The sequence below is a fragment of the Megalobrama amblycephala genome, linkage group LG5, assembly GCF_018812025.1.
Source record: "Megalobrama amblycephala isolate DHTTF-2021 linkage group LG5, ASM1881202v1, whole genome shotgun sequence".
Classification (NCBI taxonomy): domain Eukaryota; kingdom Metazoa; phylum Chordata; class Actinopteri; order Cypriniformes; family Xenocyprididae; genus Megalobrama; species Megalobrama amblycephala.
Window position 1 is genome coordinate 13,735,078 of NC_063048.1, and position 12,315 is coordinate 13,747,392.

The 12,315-nt window shown below is 38.8% G+C and overlaps 1 protein-coding gene across 5 annotated transcripts in view; it reads right to left on the reverse strand.

Moving 5' to 3' along the window:
* The window catches only part of adck1 (aarF domain containing kinase 1), a 189,502-nt gene that overhangs the window by 72,144 nt on the left and 105,043 nt on the right, over positions 1-12,315 (reverse strand). For all 5 annotated transcript variants that reach the window (XR_007184902.1, XM_048190781.1, XM_048190782.1 and 2 more), the window contains 3 exons: positions 8,834-8,992; positions 8,332-8,490; positions 5,269-5,385 (listed from right to left, as the gene is read on the reverse strand). Coding sequence is in view for 4 of the 5 variants with exons in the window: in XM_048190781.1 (XP_048046738.1) it covers positions 5,269-5,385; positions 8,332-8,490; positions 8,834-8,992 (435 nt within the window). In the remaining variant the exon portion in view is untranslated. The remainder of the gene's footprint in view (positions 1-5,268; positions 5,386-8,331; positions 8,491-8,833; positions 8,993-12,315) is intronic.

Below are 12,315 nucleotides of genomic sequence, written 5' to 3' on the forward strand. Positions count from 1 at the left end.
AGTTTATTTCACCTCTCAGTCAGAGTCGCTGAGCTCGGTAAAGCAGCAGTTTCCTCCTAATATTCTCCATTATTGCTTTAAAATACAGCATTCTGTGAAGAACTCAGATGGGTTCGCCAACCTGAGCATATGATCCGCTCTTTGCCATCGCGTCTCTGAACCGGAGCAGACTGTGCACGCTGCGGAGGTTCGTGTGACACTGACGTGAAACCAGACTTCATTCGCCACAATGGAATGGCATGTTACACTGTCTGAATGGTTCCCTATCCCCTATATAGTGCACATACTGTATAGGGTAGATGTAGAAAACAGTAAATGTGACCGATTTTAGACACTGCTTCAGTGTTATAGTTTAGGGGGCGGGACACTTTAGATTCTAGAGAGCATTTGATTGGACAGAGTGATGCAGATGTCATCAAAATCATTGATCCATATTGCCGGAAGTGAGAGACTGTAAGGTAAGCAAGCAAGAACAATAGCGAAAAATGGCAGATGGAGCAATAATAACTGACATGATCCATGATATCATGTTATTTTTAGTGATATTTGTAAATTGTCTTTCTAAATGTTTCGTTAGCATGTTGCTAATGTACTGTTAAATGTGGTTAAAGTACCATCGTTTCTTACTGTATTCACGGAGACAAGACCCGTCGCTATTTTCATTTTTAAACACTTGCAGTCTGTATAATTCATAAACAACTTCATTCTTTATAAATCTCTCCAACAGTGTGTAATGTTAGCTTTAGCCCGTTAGCCACAGAGCACCATCAAACTCATTCAGAATCAAATGTAAACAACCAAATAAATACTATACTCACATGATCTGATGTATGCATGCAGCATGCATGATGAATACTTTGTAAAGATCCATTTTGAGGGTTATATTAGCTGTGTGAACTTTGTTTATGCTGTTTAAGGCAAGCACGAGCTCCGGGGGTGGGGAGCGTGAGGAATTAAAGGGGCCGCAGCCTGAATCGGTGCATTTCTAATGATGCCCCAAAGTAGGCAGTTAAAAAAATGTATTAAAAAAAAATCTATGGGGTATTTTGAGTTGAAACTTCACAAACACATTCAGGGGACACCTTAGACTTATATTACATCTTGTAAAAAAAACGTTCGCTGGCACCTTTAACGTCGATGCCCCATGTGAATGCAAGCATGTGGCTAACATATTCATACTAAAATCCCAAAAAACTTTAATTTTGATTTCATGGTGACTTTAAATGCCTTTTTGGGGTCCACTCCATATACATAGATATTTTCAAATTTATTTCAAGTGCATTTCTGCTCTGTTTCCTTGAGTTTAAAGCACTCAGATTGCTTTTCACGCAAAAGCGTGACTGTGGGTGTAGTTTAAGGCACCAAAAATATGCTCTCCATAGTCTTCAGGTCCCGCTGCTCAGATGCCCTTCCAGAGAGCAGACTCATTTCCTCTTGCAGCCTCAAGCTCTGTTTCCCACCGGCTCTGCTAACCCCCCACAGCTCTGCAATTTCAAAATAAAGTGTCTTTTTAAGCAAGCAGGCTGTACTGTCTTTTCAACCTGTTCCAATGGAGAGCATCTCTTTAGCAAAGCCCCATTGAGCGGCCACGTGGCACACTTGCTAATACCACGATCGCTTTCATTCCCCCGAACCTCTAAACCCCTCTTAAAAGCGCTCAGACGCACCCGCAAGCAGACGCGCACACTCACGCACGCCGCCACATTAAAACGAGAGAGGGAAAATATAAGCGGAAGCATTCGCTAAATTGCTCCACTCCAAATGAGTCTGATGAACCGAGCCCTTTGATTGCATTTTCAAGCTCTGCATAAAATGTGTACGCCGTTTTCTTTTAAAACGCGTCCTCATTTGCCACACTGTACCAGGGAACATCAGTTAATCAGTGCCGCCCATAACCCAGTCTTGCTATCTGCAAAGAGAAAGAAAAAGGGAAAACGGCTTGGCAAAAGAAATCCAAGCAGTGGTTGTGTGTGACACCGCGTAAAGGAAAATAAATGTTATGTGCACTCGTGTGTACGTGCGAGTGCGAGCGAGAAGGGGGTGTGATAAATGCCGACCGTTCCCTCCTCCATCTTTCAAAGGTGTGCGGTGCCCTTTAAGCATGGCTCGGTGGCTTATGAGACCAGTTTCAGGCTGTGTTTACCCGTCTGTCAGGCTCACTGACGCCTGGGTGTACAACGATAAGGAAAGGTTGCCGTTTAAAGCCTCAGCGAGCTTTGCAAAACAAACTGGCAGCAAATGTGCATATTAATTCAGACAGACAAAACAGGTCGGAGGAAATATAATGACAGAGTGACACAAACAAAGCAGGTGCTAAAATGATCCCATTTAGTCATTTAACAAAAGCCGGCGCTGGCTTTCAGCGGCTGCAGTCTTTTTCTCGCTCTGCGTTTCTAAACATCTCTTCATCTATCTCATTACCGCTTTCCATATTTCCCTCTCGATGCATGAAATCTGGGAATATGATGAAGGAAGCTGCTTGTGAAATAACTAAAATATTGAACAGAACAAGATGTGATATTTGGGTGAACATGATGGAGCATCAATGTTTATAGAAAATGTTTTGAGGAGACTAGAGTTGGGTGGCAAAATGGTACATAGTATAAGAGCGACTACCACTAGGACTGCTTATGTTATTTGTAGATGATAGTGAAGATGACACGTGTCCCAAACAAGTCAAGAACGGTTATTAAATGAAGTTTCCCTAAAAATTAAAATGCCGTTATCATTCATTTTTCCTAGCAGCGTTACAAACCTTTATGACTTTCTTTCTTCTGTGGAACATTAAGATATTTTGAAGAATATTGTGTTCCAAACAACATTGAACTCTACGGACTTTCATCATAAGGACAAAAAAGGCATTTAACTCATATATATATATATATATATATATCAGACCCTGGACCACAAAACATAAGCATATTTGTAGCAATAGCCAACAATATATTGTATGGGTCAAAATTATCAATTTTTCTTTTGTTCCAAAAATCATTAGGAGATTAAGTAAAGATCAGAGTTCCATTTCCTACTGTAAATATATCAAAAATGTATTTTTGTGAATGGATATGCATTGCTAAGGACTCAATTTGGACAATTTTAAAGGTGATTTTCTCGATATCAGATTCCAGATTTTCAAATGGAAAGCTTTCAGATGACTTATAAATTATAAATGATCCAGGGTCATTACATTCTATATTCTATGATGGCTTAAATAAATGTTGCATTTTTGGCAGTGAGCATAAAATTGTGTGAAAAATGTAGTTTATAGTGGTATTTACACTGCAAAGGTGGTACAAAATCTGACATGATGTTTATACTATGACACATTGCAAGTACAATAAAAAGCCAATTTAAACAATGCCTAAATAGAAGAGTCTCTTGTCTTTCCATCAACAAACATAGATATTACTTTTTATGACCCTAATAATAAGAAAAGAAAATCAATTGATATGTAGTATATTTGATATATACTAGCTTATAAAAAAATGGCATTACCACATGTTATTTAATATATAAACTAACACTTTAGTTCAGGGTTCAATTCTCACTATTAACTACACTTTAAAAAACAGCTGTAAAAAACAAAACACATTTACAAAGTAAAATACCGTTTTCCACTGAAACAGTAATATATACCGTAAAAACAATGCATTTTCATTTTCGACCAAAATGACAAATAATATTACCCGGAATGCATTGCAATATACAGAACACATTGTAATTTACAGAAGTAATATACCATAAAAACAATGCATTCTGGGTAATATTTGTCATTTTCAAGAAAGTAGCCTATTCGGTTGTTAAGTCTGACTTTTTAAAATGTTAAATATTTAATATGAATAAATAGCACTCATAAACGGCCGTCAAGACAGCATTCTCAAGTGAATCGAGTCAAGGCTTGGACCCAGAAACGGCGTTCCTTATGTCACGACTTAACAAGCGGATAGGTTACTTTCTCGAAAATGACAAATAATATTAACCAGAATGCATTGTAATGTACACAAGTAATAAACCGTAAAAACAATGCATTCTGGGTAATGTGTCATTTTTAAGAAAGTACCCTATAGATTTGTTTCTCGAAAATGACTAATAATATTACCCAGAATGCATTGTTTTACGGTATATTACTGTTTCAATTGAAATGGTATTTTACTGTCTAAATTTGTTTCATCTATTTTTTAGAGTGTAGTTGTTTATTAGTATGCATATTCTTAGGATATTGGCTTGTAAAGCACATATTAATGCCTTATTCTGCATGGCCATATCCTACATCCCTTAATCCTACCCAAATACTATTAATAAGCAGTAATTAGGAGTTTATTGAGGCAAAAGTCATAGTTAATTAATAGTGAGAATTTGACCCTAAACTAAATTGTGAGCATAAGCATTTTTTGGCTGAATTAAGGATTAAGGAGTGAAGTTCACTCATCTGCTTTTTATGCATCAATTCTTTTATAAAAACTACAGCAAACTGACAAAGTGATAACTCTACCCTATTTAACCATCATCAAATAACAAGAAAATGAAAATGCAGCGACAATGGTGACGTAAAATATCCCCGTGCGAAAAGACGCTGGCCTGTCGATCAATAGTCCATTAGCATCCGTTTCTCTGTTATCCTCGGGGCCTCACAAGAGTTGCCTCCCTCAGTTTATTCGTCTCTCTGTCATCCCCTGGCCCCGCATAACTAAAGATTAGCTCACTCTGTAGGGCCTCCATTCTAACCGAAGCCATTGTGTGCAACTGCATTCACCCGGAGACACGAGTCACCTTAACGAAACTGCAAAATTAAAAAGGCACTCGATCTTGTGGCGAGCCCTTGTGCTGACAAAAGCGGCGGAGTAGAATAAATTGCAGCCACGACAGAAAAAACAGTCTGTGATATAAATATGAAAAAGAGCCTGATTTAATTTAGTGCTCATCTGCTAAAGGCTAGAAAAATGAAATGAAATTTGAGAGGCATAATTCATCAAACCTCCATTTCAGCAGCCTCCATTTCAGCGGTGTCAGAGCCTCTCGGAACAGGGCAAAGAGAAAAGTCTTCAAAGCTTCCAGAACACACAGCATCAAACGTCGCAGGAAACGTGACTGCTTCATTAGCATTCCAGAGCACTTTTCCATGCTCAAATTAACATCGGCATAGTGAAATTACTGATTAAGCGATCTCGAGTTGGCGGAGTTGTGACAAGTGCCGTTTGTTGGGCTGCAGTTTCTGAGGAACGGATGCTTTGTTTTAGAGTTACGCATAGATAAGGGCATCTCTCTTACCTCATTGACATCGATGCCGTGCTTCCTCATGTACTCTCGGTCATTGACCTGACCGCCCTCCGCAAAGTCCATGGTTAGAATACGTTTGGTGGAAAGATCCCAGTGAATCTTTGGGATCTGTAAGAAAACAAAACAACAGATTCTTAGCAGTTTTTGCAGGAAGCAAAGCAAAGCAAGAAGAAATGACATTTGCATTTTAAATAAATAATGACAAAAAAAAAAAAAAAAGTCTTATTTTGGAATTTGGAAAACTTTGCTTTTGGAATTTCCCTGTACCAGCTGGGATAAAGTTTAATATTCAAAGTAGTGAAACAATTTTTAGCATTTTTTTAAGTTTTGCTATGTGGTTCCTGGGGTGCTCTAATACTATATAGTATGCAAAAAACAGTAAGCCAAAAGAGTAGTATAAAGGTTAAAAGTCCCTAGATGACCTACATGTACTTCTACCTCGATTCTGAAGTGCGCATTCAATGGAAACTTTACTATCTAGGCTGTGGGAGAAGATTTATGAATGGCAGTGAAATGATGCAACTGATGTCGGTAGGTCACGTGACAGTAAAGACATGGTGGATGTAGTACGTCCAAATTTCATTCTTACTATATAGAACATACTTTTTAATGGTTATGAAGTTAATTAAAATTCAAATGTAGTACCTACTCAGACAGTAAGCGATTTCGGATGGAGTGTAAGTGATGTTTAGAGCATTGCTATACGGTTGCTAGAAGTTTTAATTGTTTTTAGAACATTGCTATGCACTTGCAAGAGTGTTTTGAGTGGTTTTAAAGGGTTAGTTCACCCAAAAATGAAATGTCTGTCATTAATTACTCACTCTTATGTCGTTCCACACCAGTAAGACCTTTGTTCATCTTCAGATATTTTTGATGAAATCCGAGTGTTGTTTTTTTTTATTCCCCATAGAAAGCAACGACATTACCACATTCAAGGTCCAGAAAAGTAGTAAAGACGTCGTTAAAATAGTCAACGTGACTACAGTCGTTCAACCTTAATGTTATGAAGCGATGAGAATACTTTTTGTGCGCAAAAACAAAACAAAAACATTAGTCACATTATTCTATTTTTTTTTTTTTTTTTTTATTTCTTTATTTTTTAAATGTGGTAATTACGTTGCTTTCTATGGGGGATAAAAAAAAAATCTCAGATTTCATCAAAAATATCTTACGGATGTAGAACAACTTGAGGGTGAGTAATTAATGACAGAAATTTCATTTTTGGGTGAACTAACCCTTTAAGGCCAATTCACACAGTTGTTGGCGTCTGTCGGTGCACGCACTTCATTGGGTTCTGTTGAATCAGTGCGTTATCTCTGTTGATGTTGGCTGGTGCTTGTTTTCACCAACTGAACATGTTTGTTGAGTCGTGGAATGTCTGAGACTGTAATCTGGTGATTGTCTGCTTGGTCAGCATCTGTTGGTACAAGTGTGTATTGGCCTTCAGAGTGTTGCTATGCGATTGATAAGGAGTTTTTTAAGCATCACTATGCAGTTGTTAGGGTGTTTGGAGTGGTTTTTAGAGCATTTGGTTTATAATTATATTATTACGAACCAAAATCTAATACACACGTTAGTTCAAATCCCCAAATCTGAGTAAGAGCGAGAGTAGTAGTGATACTTGAAGTATCAAGCACCAGTAAGGAACTAAACAGTGGCAAACAGTTGTAGACCATGCACTATAAGCGAGCAGTATAACTAGCCGCACCGAAATCGCCAATTTGCACCCTGCTGAGAGACGCTATCTGTACTTCCTGACAGTGACACAGAGAAAATGGGTTCCAGCAATAAGAGTCTCTGTGACAGATAATGCCAGATGCTCAAAATTAGCTATAATCTGCACATAAAGCTCAAAGCAGCAGGCTTTCTTGATGCTTCAGATGACCTTCCCCTTCCATACGACAACTTCCTGTTCCTGAACATCTCTGCTTATCTGGTGCATCACTCCACCAACTCTTCTCACTAATTAAAAAACTTTCTCCACATAATGAGGAAGATTTACAGATCTTTTTTTCTTTGATAATTTCCCTCTACCTGATACTAAGGCCTGGCTTTTGCCACCACCTCCGGCGGCACTCTTTCAGCCTAGTTCCTCTCCGCTCTCTTTATCAAACGAACGTCAACGATAAAAAATCCCTCCGTTACCACCATATAAACAGAGCCATTTTTCAGCTCAGCGCCTGCCTTGTGGAACAGCCACGCGCTCTGAACTGCCTGCGACTCTGCCACACCGCCGCTGCTGTATAATCATGCTTGTTTTACAGGGCGAGAGGCTGATGCGGAGAGCTGGGGATTTATTCCTGACATGGCGGCTTGTGCTCCGCTGTCAAATGTTTTGACAGAGCTAATAGTGTGCATTAGAGGCACAAATCTGCAGGTATAAACCCAGGCAATTCTCATTACCCTGCAGGGCCAGCCAGGTCTCTTTGTTATTCATTAAAAATGAAAAGGGGACTTGCCTGGAAGCATTTGGCAGTTGTTATGACAGATTATTTACCTTACAAAGTCTTTTTGTGGGGGAGAAATATGAGGGTACTCGTACACGTAGCGTCTAGACCGTGTGAAAAACTGCAAGTTAAGACTATGGTGTTTTAGTGGGACTTGTAATGTGACTTGCTTCACTTGAAAGTTGACAATTTTCAGATTAAGATGTTGAAATGTCAAAAAAGTCTGAGTTTTTTGTTTTGTAGTGCAGAATTCAGTTGAAATGCGACTTTTTTTTCCATTCGTTTTTCATGGCATTCATGCAGCCTTGAAGGGCACACTACTCTCGAAACGAAAGTGAGCAACTGAATTCTTTCCTGAAGGTCGTTGGAAAAGTATATATATATAATGGTCATTTCAAGGAAGTAATTTTACCATTTATGAGCATGTTAACCTGGCTGCCGATTCATCGTGACTTATTTTAAAACCTTAAAGTCATTACGATGAACGAAGGCATTAAGATCTCAGATTTTAAGAAAGCTGTACAACCAAAGACTATCAACAAGAAATAATATTTACATAGCTTTGTTGTTTTTTCCCAATGCCACATGAAGCGACACTTTCACAAACCTTCAAAAAGTTGAACTGCCTGAGCATGTCTGCTACTTTCTCAGCGTTTCGTCCCTCATTGAGGAAGTCCAGCTCCAGAGGCATGTTCTTCTTGGCCTCTTCCACCAGCCACATAAAAGCAAAGTCTGGAAACAACCAGTGAACAACCTGAAGGAGAAACTGAAGAAAGACACATACACAAATCTCTGGAAGGGATATAAAAACTTGCACAACTGTATGAGACATTAAACTGAAGCCCAGATCTCTAAACTAAGACTTGGCCATAATAGAGTAATTATATGTGATACAAATGAAATTGTAGGTGTATGGACAAACGGCTATATGCAATAAAATGAATGAATAAAACTGTAGGTTGAATGATGGATTCTATTTTTTAAGCACTAATGGGAGGTGAATAGGCCCCTAGACGAATCGAGCTATACATGGGCGTGTGACAATGACAGAGCGTGTGAATTAGGCATCAGAAGCCAGGCATCGGCAGCCCTGCTCCCTCTATAATTACCTCCATCACAACAATGTCCTTGGAGCTTTGCCGCTGGACCTTGGGATGTTGTACTTTCACTGCCACCGTCCTCCCGTCTGGAAGTACTGCTTTGTGGACCTGAGCGAGGGAGGCGGCCCCGTGAGGTTTCTCGTCAAACTGGATGAAAAGATCGCTGAGCTGAGGAGGAAATTTTGTTTAAAGGTTAGAAGACTGGAACAGTATCATACCGGAATGCCGTAGGTGTTCTGACAATGAAAAACAAGCAGGCGGTCATTTAAATGGTAGTTTGATCCAAACTTAAAGGTGCAATGTGTACATTTTAGGAGGATCTACTGACAGAAATGCAATATAATATTCCTAACTATGTTTTTAATGGTGTATAAAGACCTTACGTAATGAACTGTTATGTTTTTATTACCTTAGAATGAGCCGTTATTATCTACATGCACCACGGGTCCCCTTACATGTTGAGTCACCATTTTGTTTCTACAGTAACCCTAAACGGACAAACTGCTCTACAGCACGTGTTTGCGTGACTGACTACTTTCTAGTGTCTCAGACGGCGACATCTTTGTCCTGTGTTGGCCACCATAGCTTCTCTATATTGCAATTCGCAATCTCACCGCTAGATGCTGCATTTTTATTTTGGAATATAAAATATACACAATACTCAGCATAAATGAGTACACCACCTTTGAAAAGTAAAATTTTAAACAATATCTCAATTAACAACATGAAAGTAAGGTTAGTAATATAACTTAGAACATTTTTTTTTCTTTCAGTTTTACTCAAATTAGGGTGATGCAAAAATGAGTACACCCCACTGAAAGTCTCTGGAGCAAAGCTAAATTTTAGACTACAAATGTCTATTTTAACAAGAATTCAACCGCAGGTGAGACTAATTATTCATTACACAGGTGTCCAGCAGACAGTTCACTATAAAAGGGTGTTAAAACCCCTTCCCATTTCATGTTGTCAGCAATGGCACCACATGAAAGAGAAATGTCACAAGACCTGTGAAAGAAAATAATTTACACCAGAAAGATGAAGGCTACAAGAAGATCAGCAAAGCTTTACTTATCAGTCAGACTACTGTAGCAAAAGTGGTACAATAATTTCAAAAAGATGGAACTGCAACCATCTCACAGAGACGTCCAGGTCGTCCACGGAAGTTAACACCTCGACAGGAGCGTCTTCTGATGAGAAGGGTTGAAGAAAAGCGGCATGCAAGTTCACTGCAGTTATCTAAAGAAGTAGAAAGCCAAACTGGGGTGACTATTTCCTGTGACACAATACAGCGTACACTACACTGCAGAGGAATGGCATGCATGGGTGCCGTCCAAGAAGCCTTTCCTAAAGCTCAGGCACAAAAAAGCCCACCTAGAGTTTGCCAGGGCCCATGCTGACAAAGATGAAGACTACTGGGACTCTGTACTCTGGAGTGATGAGACCAAGATAAATGTTTTTGGAACTGATGGCTTCAAAACTGTATGGTGTTGCAAAGGTGAGGAATACAAAGAAAAATGCATGGTGCCTACAGTGAAACATGGTGGTGGCAGTGTCCTCATGTGGGGCTGCATGAATGCTGCTGGTGTCGGGGAGCTGCATTTCATTGATGGCATCATGAATTCACAGATGTACTGCTCTATACTGCAAGAGAAGATGCTACCATCACTCTGTGCCTTGGTCGTTGTGCATTTTTCCAACATGACACTGATCCTAAACACATTTCTGAAGAGCAGGGTGAAATTGATTCAGTGGCCAAGGATGTCTCCTGATCTGAACCCAATCGAACACCTATGGGGAATTCTGAAGAGACAAGTTGAGCATCACTCTCCATCCAGCATCCAGTCTCTAAAAGAGGTCATTCTTGAAGAATGGAAAAAGATAGATGTTGCAAAATGTCGCCAACTTGTTCATTCCATGCCTAGAAGACTTGGTGCTGTCATTAAAAATCATGGAGGCCATGCAAAGTACTTTATGTAGTAGATTTTGTTGTGGGGGGTACTCATTTTGCATCACCCTAATTTGAGTAAAACTGAAAAATGTGCAATCTAAGTTATATTATTAACCTTACTTTCATGTTATAAGTTAAACAGAAGTTATATTAAACGTAGGAGTTTCTCAGAGAAAAATTGCAAAGAGTTTGAAGTTATCATCATCTACAGTGCATAATATCATCCAAAGATTCAGAGAATCTGGAACAATCTCTGTGCGTAAGGGTCAAGGCCGGAAAACCATACTGGATGCCCGTGATCTTCGGGCCCTTAGACGGCACTGCATCACATACAGGAATGCTACTGTAACGGAAATCACAACATGGGCTCAGGAATACTTCCAGAAAACATTGTCGGTGAACACAATCCACCGTGTCATTTGCCGTTGCCGGAAAAACTCTATAGGTCAAAAAAGAAGTAAAATTATACATGATCCAGAAGCGCAGACATTTTCTCTGGGCCAAGGCTCATTTAAAATGGACTGTGGCAAAGTGGAAAACTGTTCTGTGGTCAGACGAATCAAAATTTGAAGTTCTTTTTGGAAACTGGGACGCCATGTCATCCGGACTAAAGAGGACAAGGACAACCCAAGTTGTTATCAGCGCTCAGTTCAGAAGCCTGCATCTCTAATGGTATGGGGTTGCATAAGTGCATGTGGCATGGGCAGCTTACACATCTGGAAAGGCACCATCAATGCTGAAAGGTATATCCTATATATAAAGGTATATATAAAGTTCTAGAACAACATATGCTCCCATCCAGACGTCGTCTCTTTCAGGGAAGACCTTGCATTTTCCAACATGACAATGCCAGACCACATACTGCATCTATTACAACATCTTGGCTGCGTAGGAGGAGGATCTGGGTACTGAAATGTCCAGACTGCAGTCCAGATCTTTCACCCATAGAAAACATTTGGCGCATCATAAAGAGGAAGATGCGACAAAGAAGACCTAAGACAGTTGAGCAACTAGAAGCCTGTATTAGACAAGAATGGGACAACATTCCTATTCCTAAACTTGAGCAACTTGTCTCCTCAGTCCCCAGACGTTTGCAGACTGTTATAAAAAGAAGAGGGGATGCCACACAGTGGTAAACATGGCCTTGTCCCAACTTTTTTGAGATGTGTTGATGCCATGAAATTTAAAATCAACTTATTTTTCCCTTAAAATGATACATTTTTCCCAACTTTTTTGGAATCGGTTTGTGTATGTATATATATATATATATATATATATATATATATATATATATATATATATATATATATATATATATATATATATATATATATATATATATATATATATATATATATATATAAATATGTGTGTTTGTGTCATATATATATATATATATATATATATATATATATATATATATATATATATATATATATATATATATATATATATTTCTTAAAACAAAAATTGTTCATAAATTATATATAATAAAAATTAAAAACACTGTACACACTGAACTGTAAATCACTGTACAACCAAA